General features: G+C 39.8%; 1 protein-coding gene across 1 annotated transcript in view; it reads right to left on the bottom strand.

Annotated features, from left to right (window-relative positions):
• LOC147085097 (uncharacterized) overlaps positions 1–16,134 on the bottom strand; it is a 50,615-nt gene that overhangs the window by 9,057 nt on the left and 25,424 nt on the right. Inside the window, exons 4-6 of the mRNA XM_085979433.1 lie at positions 11,596–11,631; positions 10,337–10,627; positions 3,690–3,995 (exon numbers count right to left, since the gene is read on the bottom strand). Of these exons, the coding sequence (XP_085835559.1) occupies positions 3,690–3,995; positions 10,337–10,627; positions 11,596–11,631 (633 nt within the window). The remainder of the gene's footprint in view (positions 1–3,689; positions 3,996–10,336; positions 10,628–11,595; positions 11,632–16,134) is intronic.

The raw sequence follows: 16,134 nt of genomic DNA, 5'->3' as shown, positions 1-16,134 counted from the left end.
TATTGCCTCCTTCCTAAACTCGCTGTCATGTTTAGTCCCATTATAATCATGTGAAACGTCTTGTGACGTTATACAGCATTAAAGGTGCTGTATATTGGACAGGTGCTACAGATAGACCTCTTGCTTTTTCTAGTGATGCCTTCGACTTTCTGCTGCAAGGATGAAGGCAATGGAAGGCGCCCTTGTTTGGGTATGACAGGGAACATTCCTTGACATCTGAAAATCAAGCTGTTACAGGAAGGACTGAAAACCTTGGCAGCAGCAGCAACTAGAAGAGTCCTCACACGGTTCCTGAGATGTCACTGAATGTGACGTGATAAGAATCATTTGAGGCTGGGCAGACTAAACATTAAAAAGGGAACTTTGAGAGTTGTGGCAACTGGGGTGAGTTTGCTATTATATGGAATCGATAATGTTTGGAATCTCTTGGCAATGGCCTCGTATCTTAGATAGATGCACCGACTACGACTAGCCACAATTCAGTTGTTACATAAGAACATAAGAAATAGGAGCAGGAGTAGGCCAATTGGCCCCTCGAGCCTGCTCCGCCATTCAATAAGATCATGGCTGATCTGATCCTAACCGCCAATCCACTATGACAGGACTATCTCCTGAATCTAACAGCATTAGACACACGAAAACAGGAGCAGGATCAGGCTACACGGCCCCTGGGCCCGCTCCGCTACCCACAGGGCCATGACCTATCCGAACCTAGACTCATGTCCAAATTCCTGCCCACTCCCCGTAACCCTTAATTCCCTTTTCTACTAGGAAACTGTCTATTTCTGTTTTAAATTTATGTAATGATGTAGCTTCGACAGCTTTTTGGGGCAGCATATTCCATGGACCTACCACCCTCTGAGTGAAGTAGTTCCTCCTCATCTCAGTTTTGAAAGAGCAGCCCCTTATTCTAAGACTATGCCCACTAGTTCTAGTTTCACCCATCATTTGGAACATCCTCCCTGCATCCACCCGATCCAACCCCTTCATAATCTTATATGTTTCAATAAGATCGCCTCTCATTCTTCTGAACTCCAATGAGTAGAGTCCCAATCTACTCAACCTCTCCTCATATGTCCATCCCCTCATCCCCGGGATTAATCGAGTGAACCTTCTTTGTACTGACTCGAGAGCAAGTATGGAGTTTTGTGACGAAGTTCAGTTTGATCATGCATTGTCAAGGAGTCCAGGTAAAGTATAATCACACATACATCCGCACACAGGAATGTGTGGGTACCAGTAGACGAGGCTCTGAGTCCAGGTACAATACTTAGATCAAATTGTGCACAATTTGTCTTTATTTGTGCGGACCCAACTGGTGAGCAAATAGTTGAATCACATTTGCACAACTCTGTTCACAAATCCATTCATCAACTTTTCATTCATCCACCGATATAATGTAACCTTGACTGATTACTTCCTCAACCATTATCCTTGATAGGGAATTCCATATCTTCCACATCTCGCGCTATAAAGAGCTTTTTCTTGCTCTCTTACATTTAATATTGTAATTCTGTCCCCTTCATTATTAATCATAACTATTGGGAATAGTTTGGTTTTATCGGTCTTCTCCCATGCTTTAATAATTGTGAAATTTTGCATCACATCGCCCCGTAATGTTCATTGTTGCAATAATGGAAGCCTCAGTATTTCAACGATTTTTTTTATTCTTATTTGTATTTTATCATACCCGGCAGTATCTGAGTGAATCTGAATTGTACCATAGAAACATAGAAGATAGGAGCAGGAGTAGGCCATTCAGCCCCTCAAGCCTGCTCCTCCATTCAATGAGATCATGGCTGATCATCCAAATTCAGTACCTGGTCCCTGCCTTCTCTCCATATCCCTTGATCCCTTTAGCCTTAAGAAATATATGTAACTCCTTCTTGAATATATTTAATGGATTGGCCTCTACTGCCTTCTGTGATAGAGAATTCCACAGGTTCAACACTCTCTGGGTGAAGAAATTCCTCCTCATTTCTGTCCTAAATGGCATACCCCTTATCCTTAGACTGTAACCTCTGGTTCTGAAAACCCCAGCCATTGGGAACATCCTTCCTGCATCTAGTCTGTCTAGTCCTGTTAGAATTTTATCAGTTCCAATCAGATCACCACTCATTCTTTTAAACTCCAGCGAGTATAAGCCCAATCGACCAAATCTCCCCTCATACGTCAATCCTGCCATCCCAGGTATCAGCCTGCTGAATCTTCGCTGAACTCCCTCCATGGCAAGAACATCCTTCCTCAGATAAGTCGACCAAAACTGCACACAATACTCAAGGTGTGGCCTCCCCAAGGCCCTGTACAACTGCAGCAAGATATCTGAAGTATGAACGTAATTCAATTTCTGATCCAATCCACTTGTAAAGAGTCGTGGAAACAGTTTGGCTGCAAAAGTTTAGGATCAGCATTCGAAGTCAATCAGGCCTTGCAGTAAATGGAAGAGCGCCTAAGTATACCTCTTTATTTTGCACATATTGGCCCAGTAATTCCGGGCACAACGCGTGAGTACGGATGGGGTACTCACGCGTGTGCCCGGAGGAATTACCGGCGTTCAGCATGCACTGCGCATGTGCTGCAAACCGGCATTTCCTGTGCTCTGACCCAAGGGGTTAAGAGGCTGAACGCATGCGCGGTATCGGGCAGCGCGTGCGACTTGGATTTCCTGTTTTTTTACAGATTTGTGCATGTGTAAAGGCCTCCGGTTTTTACGCATTGAAAAACCACACGTAAGTACTTAGTTTTACAGGTAAGTGGTCTTTTAGTACAATTTAGAATTTTTATTTCCACAGGTTTATTATTTTTAAAGAATCTACAGTAAGGTAAGTTTAGTTTTAGCCCCGATTTTTTATATATATATTTTTTTCAAATTTTAAAATTATTGTTTAAAATAGTTTTTCAGAGTTCTTTATGGTTCATTTAAGTAGTGCAATGTTTTTTAAAATTTTCTTTCAGGTTTAAGTAGTGTTTTGGGGCCAGGAGTATTCATGAGTTTGACAGCTCTTACTGTCAAACTTATGAATGAACTTTTGCAACCTCCCATTGGTTGCCCTGTGCTCACGTGATCCCAGCCGGCTCATCGCACTAAGTACGCCGCTGGGTCATGCACACACAGCACGGCAGGACATCAATCGGGCCAGTCAGAGGAAATGCAATGCGGGCCAGAATTAAAATGTTAGCGCGCCGGGTAAGTGCACATCAGGGGCTTGCACGCGCGGCAAGCCACCGACCCGAATTACTGCCCCATTATTGATCTTGGGCACAGCTCGCTTGCTGCAGACAAATGGAAGATCTTCAGTTCACCCTATTAGGCAGCATTGAAGGTACACAGCCAGACAGTCCCTGGTATGTGGGCTGTCTTCAGATAGTGATGGACCAACGCAAAGTGTGTTGAAGATGAAATCGAGAGTTACCTGGAAATTCTACGCAACTAAATATAGAGTGTTACCTAACCCATCCAGCGTTTATTTTGTGACCATTATTTGAGGATAACAGGTTTAGATACTGCAGGCTATACAGCAGATTAACATTAAGACAATATATCAAAAACAGGTCCCCAGTTAACTATCGCATGGAAATAAGTACATCTCAGTTCGATTTTAAAGGGATTTGGTCACCTATGCTAACTATATATGATCGAACGAGACAAACATTGAGATACAATGGTTTCGAAATGTGTTGGTCCCTACCTCTCTCCGCAATCAGGACATCTTTACTGAATGGCGATTTCCTCGAACGTCCTGCAACCTCTGTTTGATATCGACAACTGTAATTTCCGACAGAGCCTTTGCTTCGGGTATTTATGTTGAAGGTCACAGTCCGCTCATCACCACTCACATTACGGGACTGTACAGGATTTCCTTTGTGATCTTTGAACAAGAGAATCATTCCCCCTCTGGAGCGAATGTCACCTTTGCAGGAAATGCCAACATTTTCTCCGTTTGAAACTGCACCGGAATCTGGGTCCATGTAGAAAGTCGGCTCGGGGAGAACATCTGTGTCAAAAATACCGTGTGAAGTTTTGTGTCCAATGTCTACTCAATAACATATGAGGACTATTTTGTAAACGTGGAACAAAATCTGTCGCCTTGCTTCCAATTCATACATCGCTTTTTGTTATTAATTACAAGAAAAGGACAGGTGGAAAAGAGGATGAACCAGAATGTGCTGATTATTTATTTTATGCAACATATTTTGTTCAGTCTGTTTTTGTTGTTGCTTACAATAATGAAAATTGGGTAGTCGCTTATTGCACAACCCCCTTCAATCTGCACAACCTGACCTTCCTTTGGCTCAAGTCTTTAATTGGGTCTCCCATTCCCAGATATACCGATATTTCATTTATCTGATTCTGTTGGCTTGTGGAAATCGGTTAAGTCGGCTTCTGAAAGTTTTTCATGCTTAGCTCATTCAGTACAAATCAAAGAAATGTGGTTGGTATCATTGGAGGGCGAACGAGAGAGAGAGAGTGAGAGCAAGAGAGAGACAGATTTCACTTAGCAACAGCCAGTGTTCAAGATTGAAGTAAGGTCTTCAAATATATTGTTGCGATAATATAAACATCCCAGCACACACCATTGCAAACTAGACAATGTGATTTTGATATACGAGAATTGTAAACTTGTGTGCATAAAAAACATCTGAAGGACAGTGCATTGTCTAGACACCACTGAATGTTGATGAATGAGAAATGCAAATTTGTGTAGGTATGAATTGCGTGAAAGACTGTGCATTGACCGGAACCACAGAACGTTGATGTAAGTGAAATGTCAACTCCTGTGGGTATGAATCGGCTGAAGGAAAATGCATTGACTGGAGGCTACTAAATAAGGCCAAGCCACTTCTAGTTTGTTAAAATTGAAAAGTGCATAAGAAAAGGAAGCATTTGTGTTAAATTTTGAGAAAATGAGAGGAACCTATTTGAGTGCATGCCTATACTTGGAACTGCCGACAAAACTCTGCCTGTGTTATACTGGGAGGAATGTATACTCCGTGCTTAGATTGTTTTTTAAGTTAAAGTAGAAAAAATAAAGTGATATAATATCATAACACTGAAGTACTTACTACTCGACTGAAACAACAGAAGACTGTTTAAAAACAACAGTTTCCTGTAAACTTTTGTTATTTCAGGCTTTATTATTTTCCCTGGTACTCACAGTGCAAACACTCTCTGTAATCAGGGCATTGATATAGCCATCCAATAACCTATAGGTCTCCACCTTTTCCTAATCGATACTGCCTAACAACAATAAGCATTAAATTGCGTTCGGTGCTGGTATTCGTTTTATGGAAAGCATAGTTACATTTTAAATAGTTTGTAAAGGACCAACATGCACAATGGTGCTCGCGGTATCCAGTAGAGGGCATGACTTTACACAGCAGCCTCTCAAAATATGATTACAATTTCCTCCCAGGTAAAAACAGCATTAAGCTTAAAGGAGATATGTGGTCAACTTGGGACAACTCATTGTCATGTACAAAAAGTTTTGCAATTACTGTACTACAAGCAAAGCTTCTAGCACAGCAGTAAAGACTACCAGATTATAAGCTGGGTTACCAATTAAAAATGTGGGATCTGCGTATTTATGTTGGGGCAGTGTAATGATCAATAACATGTCATTCTATAGTGGACACTAGGTGGAGCCGTAGAGCCGTGTAGAGCTGTATATATATAAGACTACACTACCCAGCTGTATGTATATTAAGACTACATTACCCATGAGGCACTAGGCTACCCACAAGGCAGCAATCAAGTTGGATGCCTCTACAGATACTGTACCTAGTCCACATGTGCTCAATAAAAGTGTCTAGCAAAAGCTAGCTGTGTTCATAATAAGAATTTCTACTTATTAATGAACATAAGATGTTACCAGGACTTCCCACCTTCACAGTTGAGACAGACCACAGCCCACTGGTTGCCATCATAAAAAAGAACCTGAATGAGATGTCTCCAAGGATTCAACGACTCATGATGAAGCTGCAAAGATATGACTTTGAACTGATCTACACATCAGGCAAATACATAGTGTTAGCAGATGCACTATCCCAAGCACCCACAATGAGTCATGTGAGCTCTACTGAGGAAGACATGGATGTTCATGTGAGTATGGTCACTGCTGCGCTGCCCGTGTCAGACAGAAAATCAAAGCAAATAGCAGAAGAAACAGTAAAAGATACAGTATTACAAACAGTAATAGAGAACATTCATCATGGTTGGCCAAAAGGTTCCTATCCAAAATATTTTCACATAAGGTCAGAATTGAGTGTCGCAAGTGGACTATTACTAAAACAGAACAGAATAGTCATTCCACAGGCTCTACGTCAAGACATGCTCCAAAGGATTCATGAGGGACACTTCGGAATTGAAAAACGCAAAAGGAGGGCAAGAGACACTTTTTATTGGCCTGACATAAATAAGGACATTGAGTGCATGATAGGCAAATGTGAGACATGTCAGAAACACCAAAACAAACAAGCAAAGGAACCAATGATAGTAGCTAACATACCAACAACACCATGGCAAAAGGTTGGTGTGGAACTTTTTCATTTAAATGGTAAAGACTATCTAATAGTGATTGAATACTATTCTAACTATCCTGAGATGGCGCTGCTCTCAAGCACCACAGCAAGCAGTGTCATAACGCATGTGAAATCCATCTTCGCCAGACATGGAATTCCCAGGACTGCCATTCGCGACAATGGTCCGTGCTTCAACTGTAAGGAGTGGCAACAGTTTGCAGCACATTATGACTTTCAGCACATCACAACCAGTCCTTTGTATGCTCAGTCAAATGGTAAGGCAGAGAAAGGTGTTCAAGTTCTCAAGCAGCTATTGAAGAAAGCGACAGAAAGCAAGTCTGATCCATATCTTGCCCTGCTGATCTACCAAGCCTCACCTTTAGACTGTGGTTCTTCACCTGCTGAACTACTAATGGGTCACAAGTTGCGCACCATGCTACCCTGCTGTGGAAAAGAACAGCAAAGTGAGGAACTGAGACAGAGACTTCAACTGTTAAAGCTGAAACAGAAATCATACTATGACAAGTCATCCAAAACTCTAAAACCATTGACAAGGGATGATGTCGTCAGGATTGAGGATCCAGATGCATGCAACAGGAAAGCTACATTTCTTGAGGAAGTAGGACCAAGGTCATACACTGCTGGAACTGAGGAAGGACAGATTCTCAGGAGGAACCGCTGTTCCCTCCTAAAAAACACAAGAGACTATTCAAGACCAGATAGATGACAATGCCGCAACTGCATCTTGTCATTCACCACCAGAACAATCTCATGAAGACACATCAGACTTACCCGTGTTGAGAAGATCCACACGTGAAGTAAAAAAAGACTGATAGACTTAATCTTTGAGTACAATGTAAAGCTTTGAAAATGTTTATGTTTATAGAGCACTAACAAAAGTGTTAGACATTATCTTTGTTGTTTTCTTGAAAGTTGATTGATATTGATTTTGTTAAACATCAAAGAAAGGGGGATGTAATGATCAATAACATGTCATTCTATAGTGGACACTAGGTGGAGCCGTAGAGCTGTGTAGAGCTGTATATATAGAAGACAACACTACCCAGCTGTATGTATATTAAGACTACATTACCCATGAAGCAGTAGGCTACCCACAAGGCAGCAGTCAAGATGGATGCCTCTACAGATACTGTACCTAGTCCACATGTGCTCAATAAAAGTGTCTAGCAAAAGCTAGCTGTGTTCATAATAGGAATGTATATTTATTAATGAACATAAGAGGCAGATGTAGCTCAAGTTAACCGAATAGTATAAGGAAGATTTACCAGGCTGATACCTGGGATGGCAGGAATGACGTATCAGGAGAGATTGGGTCAATTGGGCTTGTACTCGCTGGAGTTTAGAAGAATGAGAGGGGATCTCATTGAAACTTATAAAATTCTGACAGGACTGGACAGACTAGATGCAGGAAGGATGTTCCCGATGGTCGGGGAGTCCAGAACCAGTGGTCACAGTCTAAGGATACGGGGTAGGCCATTTAGGACAAAAATGAGGAGGAATTTCTTCACCCAGAGGGTGGTGAACCTGTGGAATTCTCTATCACAGAAGGCAGTAGAGACCAATTCATTAAATATATTCAAGAAGGAGTTGGATATATTTCTTAAGGCTAAAGGGATCAAGGTATATGGAGAAAAGGCAGGGACTGGGTACTGAAATTGGATGATCAGCCATGATCTCCTTGAATGGCGGAGCAGGATCGAGGGGCCAAATGGCCTACTCCTGCTCCTATCTTCTATGTTTCTATGTTTCTATGGATCATTTTTGATCAATAGTTAGATAAGCATCTCATGTGAAGTCGTGAGCCAACAGCTATGCCAGCAGCTGAGAGAGCCAAAAGGGGCCATTCCGGGCCCAGGAACCAGGTCTTATTAGTTGCATATTATCATGCATATCCTCTTGTCATAGTGAAAGCGGAGGTAGTTGAAGTACTGGACGGGCTCAAAATTGATAAGGAGGCGGCACTAGAATGTACTTAAAGTAGATAATTCACCAGAACCAAATGGGATCTATCCGTCGATGCTGAGGGAAGTAAAGGTGGAAATTTCCGAGGTATTGGCCTTAATTTTCCAATCCTCCTTAGCTACGGGGGCGGTGGCAGAGGACTGGAGAATTTAAAATTCATAATTAAGTGCATGATAATAACCAGCAACTACAGGCCTGTCAATTTAACCTTGGTGGTGGGGAAGCTTTTAGATCATCAGGGACAAAATTAACAGTCAGTTGGACAAGTGTGGATTAAGTAAGGCAAGCCAGCATGGATTGGCTGAAGGTAAATCGTGCTTAATTAAATTGATTGAGATTTTGATGAGGTACCAGTGCGGGTAGATTAGGGCAATGCAGTTGATGTGGTATACATGGACTTCCAAAAGGCGTTTGTTAAAGTGCCACATAATGGGCTTGTCAACCAAGTTGAAGCCCATGGAATATAAGGGGCAGTGGCAGCATGAACACGAAATGGTTAAGTGCCAGGAAACAGAGAGTAGTGGTGAACAGTTGTCTCCGGGATGGAGGGAGGTATACAGTGGTGTTCCCCAGCTTTATGGTGCAAGGTGCACTGCTCCGCCTGAAATATATTAATGACTTGTGTACAGGGCACCCTTTCCAAATTTGCAGATGACACAAAACGTGCAATTATAGTGAACAGTGAGGAGGATACCGATAGACTTCAAGAGGACATAGACAGGCTGTTGGAATGGACGGAAATGTGGCAGATGAAATTTAACGCAGCAAAGTGCGAACTGATACATTCTAGTGTGAACAAAAGGGCACAATTCTAAAGAGTGTGCAGGAACAGAGAGACCTAGGAGTCTATGTGCACACATCGTTGAGGATGGCAGGTCAGGCTGAGAAACTGTTTAAAAAGTCACACGTATCCTGAGCTTTCTAAATAGAGGCATAGTGGAAAAAAGGAAACAAGTTATCATGAACAATTATAAAACACTGGATCGGTCTCAATTCGAGTATTGTGTCCACACCTGGGCCCCACACTTTAGAAATGATGTGAAGGCATCAGAGAGGGTGCAGGATAGAGTTGCAAGAATGATTCCAGGGATGAGAGATTTCAATTACGTGGATACACTGGAGAAGCTGGTGTTGTTCTCCTAAGAGCAGGAACTTTGAGAGATTTGATAGAGGTGTTCAAAATCACGAAACAGAGAAGATAGAGAGAAACTTTTTCCATTGGTGGAATGCTCAAGAACCAGATTTAAGGTGATTGGCAAAAGAAACAGTGGCGACATGAGGAAAAATGTTTTTACTCAGTGAGTGATTATGATCTGGAAAGCACTGACTGAATGGGTGCAGGAGGCAGGCTCAATCGTGGCTTTCAAATTGGAATTGGATCAGTACCTGAAGGACAAAAAGCTTGCATGGCTATGGGGAAATTGCATGGGAGTGGGAATAGATGAAATGCTCTTTCAGAGAGCTGGCACAGGCTCGACGGGCCGAATGACCACCGCCTGAGCAGTAAACATTCAATGGTTCTATTGCGAAATAATATAACCTTGTAGAACAGTTAGATAAAGCGCTGTTATTAATCAATGTAATAAACTTGTTAATAGAAAAAAGTTCACGTGTGAATCATAAGTGGAGTTATTGTCGCCGGACAACCCTTTGTTGTGACGGTAACCATTAAGAAATCCGTTCGCATCATGTAAAGAGTTTGGGTTTGAAAACGTACACCCAAGGTCCAATGTAACTGCAGCCCAAGTGACCCTCTGTTCCACTGGATCGTTTAATTGCTGAGTAACCACAAATTGTTCTAATCCCATTGGGAAAATTGGTTTTGTTAACATACCTCGAATAATTAACTGATTAGTGTTGCTCAGTCTTGAAGATCTCCATTGTCCATTCTCCGAGTGTAGACATACACATGAGTAACTATTTTGATAGCCATGACCTGCGATGAAATCATAAGAGGTATAACATTGTCCTTCAGCAGATTTCAGTTCTCTGAATAAACCTTGCCTTCGGTAATAATGGTTCATTGTGAGGGGACACTGACAGCGGCAAGTCATAGTTATTATCTCTCCATCTAAAATTACTTCATATGGTGGATTCACAGTGAAGATTGGCTTCGATAAATCATCTGAGGAAAGCACAGTCAAAAGAGTTTAAACATCGAAAAGCTTCAATCAATTAACATCAATATCACTGCAATAACCTAAGTTCAACCTGCCCTTCACCAATGTATGCCCCCGCACTGAAATGGTAAACGAGCTCTCCGCTTTCTAGATCATTGGAATTAACATGCAAATTTTTAATTACTGTAACAGTAACATGATGTTACAAAGAACATAACAGGAAAGTGCAACTGCTGTCATTCTAGAAACTGGTAAATTAGGTGGAGTTGCGCCTCCCATTAGCGGCCACAGGGGCATACCAGGTTGTTTTCACTGCACCCAGCTCCCCGGTGGCCTAGCAGGGCCCCGATACGTGTGGCGCTAGTTCCCTCCCTATTAATCAGGGGAGGAGTTTTGCAATGAGGCAGCGGTATGCTCCAACGTGCGTGGCACGGTTGCACATAGCCCCCCAATCATCAGTTATGGCAGCCCAAGAAGGGTGTGGGGCACTTCTAGTCGCTCTCCTCATTCTGCTTGGGGTGCTACAAATGAATTTCCAGCAGAGGGGAGTTAAAATTTTCGGGGCGCTAAAATTAGCGACAGCGAATTTGGCATCCCGAAAGGGTCGCCAAACAATTGATCCACCAAACACTGAATATCAGGCACTGCGTATAACAGGTGGCTGATCCGATGCTGCCCGTTTTGCGCCCCGCCCGAGATGAATGTCGAGCCCTATATAATAATAGTGATGGACAGTGTTAATAAACACAATTTTACAAAACGCATACAAGCCGTGATCGCCTTCCAAATAAGTGCAATTTTTTGGGGGGGAATATCAGAATTTAAGAAACAATTGCGGGATGTTGCTCAACAATTCCTGCATTAGATCAGTGCGCCCTGGAGTTAAACGAAATCCCAACTATGAAATGTTAATTTCGGCTAACTGATGACTATATTAATGAATTGACTATTCATTATCATGTTGCATACTTACATATTATTTTCTGTCCGAACAACACCTGGAAATGAACTGAAAGAGAAAAAAATGAATCATTGAAAAGTTTTTGCCTATCAATAACCGGTTGACCTGTCGCATTAACCAACTGCTCCCAGAGCTCGCATGTTATCACTTCCGAAATTGCCATCAGATTTTCTTTCCCAGAATTAGGTGTACCTTTGTAATTCAGTACAGGTAAGGTACAAAATTCAAATTGAATCAAAATTATCAAACAATAACAAGCATAATTATATTACTACTTAATTAAACAGATCGTATACACCGAGAAAAACATTTTGAAATGCCACTTTGTGTTTCGTAGTGGGTATAAATGTTAATACATTTTGTTCTAGACTGCTGCAAAAAGAGATAGTTGCCAAGAAAGAAAGAGAAAGTAAGAAATAGAGAATGAGCACAAGAAAGAAACAAACAAAGGAAGAGAGAAAAATAAATTAAAAAGAAATAACTAATGAAAGAGATAGAAACAAAGAAAGAATGAATGAAAGAATGAAAGAATGAAAGAAAGAATGAAAGTCAGGTAGATAAAGAGGTTGATGCATACATCGAGATAGTCATATAGACAGAAAGAAAGAACCAAAGAAAGAAAGAGCAAATAAGAAAGAAAGAAGGAAATAAAGGAGAAAAAAGAAAGAAAGAAGGAGATGGTAAGAAAGAAGGAAAGAAAGAAAAAAGAAAAAAGATAGAAGAAGGAACGAATGAAAAAAGATAGAAAGAAAAAAGAAAGAAAGAAACAAGGAAAGAGGGAATGATCGACAGAAAAAAGAGGGAAAGAAGGAAAGAAAAACTAAGAAGAAGAAAGAAAGAAAGAAAGAAAGAAAAACATTGTCAGGTAGATAAAGAGATTGATGGATACATCGAGGTAATCAAGTAAACAGAAAGAAAGAAAGATAGTCAGGGGATAAAGAGTTTGACGGATACATCGAGATAATCACGTAAACAGAAATAATGAAATAGAGAATGAGCAAAGGAAAAAGATAGAAAGAAAGAAACAGAGAAAGAGTGAAAGAACGACAGAAAGAAAGACGGAAAGAAGGAAAGAAAGAAAAAGAAAGAATCAGAAGGAAGGAAAGAAGGAGGGAGTTAAAGATCATAAGAAACATAAGAACATAAGAACCAGGAGCAGGAGTCGGCCAATCGGCCCCTCGAGCTGGCTCCGCCATTCAATAAGATCATGGCTGATCCAATCTTGCCCTCAACTCCACTTTCCCGCTCTCTCCCCATACCCCTTGGCTCCCCTGTAGTTCAAATGTCTGTCAATCTCCGCCTTGAATATATTCAATGACTCCGCCTCCACAGCTCTCTGGGGTAGAGAATTCCAAAGATTCACGACCCTCTGAGAGAAGAAATTCCTCCTCATTTCCGTCTAAAATGGGCGACCCCTTATTCTGAAACTTTGCCCCCTAGTTCTAGATACCCCCATTAGGGGAAACATCCTCTCAGCATCCAACCTGGCAATCCCACTCAGAATCTTATATGTTTCAATAAGATCACCTCTCATTCTTCTAAACTCCAATGGGTATAGGCCCAACCTGCTCAAACATTTGTCAAGAGAGAATGAAAGAAAGAAAGAAAGAGAGAGAGAGTTAAAGTTTTAGGTGTATAAATGTAATGAGAAGTAGCAGATATTAGAGATGAAGAGCATTTATAATAAATATCCGCCCCCCTTGGGAGTCTAAGTACTTTCTGTCTGCCACATTGCCGATGAAGGACAAGCCTCTGCACTTTGAACAGGGCAAGCCTCCGAACCACATGAGTCCCTGGGATACATGGTCCTCCTCGCATTTCATAGTGGAGAGACCCAGGATCGCAATCCTCGGCACCTACAGAGCCAACAGGTTAATGCGTAGATTTTTCCTGATCGGAGACATCCGCACGAACAAAGCCACCGATCGGAAATACAGGGCCAATGTGTCTTTGACTTATGTCTATAGCAGCCTCACATACCTTCTCCTTTCTTCCTTTAATAGGCTTTTAGATTGTACGAGAAGATTGTCCAGATCATGAGAAACATCTGTGTGATTTATATTTTAAGCTACTAGAGCACATCATCCAGTTTGTATCCTGTGAATTGCTACTTCATGTATTTAAAATGTCAAAGAAATATCGAATATGATCAAATATGCACATTAGAGAAAAAACAGCTGTGTGCTGACCCCTGTGTCGGCAGTTCCTCAATTCAAGCAATAAAGATCTTCGAGTAGTTAAATGTTACCAGACAGTACACCCATGGCCACTGATCCCAAGAGCAACTGAGAGATTAAGCATGTTCTAATTCGATTCGTGCACGCTGTTCGGATCCTCCAAAATACCGAGATATTTTGTTTTGTTAATTGCCTTTGTTATTGATTTGGAGATTATGGATATGACAGGAACGTTGCTGTAGTAACCGAGATTGCAACACAGACTGAAGTCTCTTATTAGGGCACTGGGATAACATTAGTCAAGTTGTGACAAAAAGGAATGGATAACTTCCCTTATTCTTTATGTTGGATTGTAGTAGGGATATGGGAGGGTAGACTATCCGAAAGTGGAGAGAGCGAAGGAGGCAGAACAACAGGAGGGCACGGTCATGGAGGGATAGCGAGAAAATTAAAGGGGAGAGATAGTGGGAAAAGAAATGAATGGCTCGGGTCCAGACTGCCAGTCAAAGAGCTCACGGGAATAGACACAGGGGAACAACCTGTGGAATAGTGCAAAAGGTGATAGATGCACACATCGATATAGACACAGAGCAATAAATAAACAGAGAGAAAGAGAGAGAAACAGAGAAAGAAAGAGAAAGAAAGATTGAAAGATTGAAAGAAAGAAAGATTGAAAGAAAGATTGAAAGAAAGATTGAAAGATAGATTGAAAGAAAGATTGAAAGAAAGAAAGAAAGAAAGATTGAAAGAAAGATTGAAAGAAAGATTGAAAGAAAGATTGAAAGAAAGAGAGAAAGATTGAAAGAAAGTTTGAAAGAAAGTTCGAAAGAAAAACTGTAAGAAAGAAAGATTGAAAGAAAGACTGAACGAAAGATTGAAAGAAAGATTGAAAGAAAGATTGAAAGAAAGAAAGAAAGATTGAAAGAAAGATTGAAAGAAAGATTGAAGGAAAGACTTAAAGAAAGAAAGATTGAAAGAAAGACTGAACGAAAGTTTGAAAGATTGAAAGATTGAATGAATGATTGAAAGATTGAAAGGTTGAAAGAAAGATTGAAAGAAAGATTGAAAGAAAGAAAGATTGAAAGAAAGATTGAAAGAAAGAAAGATTGAAAGAAAGATTGAAAGATTGAAAGATTGAAAGAAAGAAAGATTGAAAGAAAGAAAGATTGAAAGAAAGATTGAAAGAAAGCCTGAAAGAAAGATTGAAAGAAAGATTGAAAGAAAAAAAGAAAGAAAGATTGAAAGAAAGATTGAATGAAAGTTTGAAAGAAAGATTGAAAAATTGAAAGAAAGATTGAAAGATTGAAAGAAAGATTGAAGGAAAGATTGAAAGATAGAAAGAAAGATAGAAAGAAAGATAGAAAGAAAGATTGAAAGAAAGATTGAAAGATAGAAAGAAAGATTGAAAGAAAGATTGAATGAAAGATTGAAAGAAAGATTGAAAGAAAGATTGAAAGATAGATTGAAAGAAAGATTGAAAGAAAGAAAGAAAGAAAGATTGAAAGAAAGATTGAAAGAAAGATTGAAAGAAAGACTGAAAGAAAGAGAGAAAGATTGAAAGAAAGTTTAAAAGAAAGTTTGAAAGAAAGACTGTAAGAAAGAAAGATTGAAAGAAAGACTGAACGAAAGATTGAAAGAAAGATTGAAAGAAAGAAAGAAAGATTGAAAGAAAGATTGAAAGAAAGATTGAAGGAAAGACTTAAAGAAAGAAAGATTGAAAGAAAGACTGAACGAAAGTTTGAAAGATTGAAAGATTGAATGAATGATTGAAAGATTGAAAGGTTGAAAGAAAGATTGAAAGAAAGATTGAAAGAAAGAAAGATTGAAAGAAAGATTGAAAGAAAGATTGAAAGAAAGAAAGATTGAAAGAACGATTGAAAGATTGAAAGATTGAAAGAAAGAAAGATTGAAAGAAAGAAAGATTGAATGAAAAATTGAAAGAAAGACTGAAAGAAAGATTGAAAGAAAGATTGAAAGAAAAAAAGAAAGAAAGATTGAAAGAAAGATTGAATGAAAGTTTGAAAGAAAGATTGAAAAATTGAAAGAAAGATTGAAAGATTGAAAGAAAGATTGAAAGATAGAAAGAAAGATAGAAAGAAAGATAGAAAGAAAGATTGAAAGATAGAAAGAAAGATTGAAAGAAAGATTGAATGAAAGATTGAAAGAAAGATTGAAAGAAAGAAAGATTGAAAGAAAGATTGAAAGAAAGAAAGACTGAAAGATAGAAAGATTGAAAGAAAGATTGAAAGAAAGAAAGATTGAAAGAAAGATTGAAAGAAATAAATATTGAAAGAAAGTAAGATTGAAAGTAAGATTGAAAGAAAGATTGAAAGAAAAATTGAAAGAAAGAAAGATTGAAAGAAAGATTGAAAGA

This window comes from Somniosus microcephalus, unplaced genomic scaffold (assembly GCF_052327205.1).
Source record: "Somniosus microcephalus isolate GS21.2 unplaced genomic scaffold, FLI_Smic_1.0 unresolved_chr9, whole genome shotgun sequence".
Lineage (NCBI taxonomy): Eukaryota > Metazoa > Chordata > Chondrichthyes > Squaliformes > Somniosidae > Somniosus > Somniosus microcephalus.
Note: the sequence above shows the minus strand (reverse complement) of the source record. Positions and strands in the feature narration are given on the sequence as shown.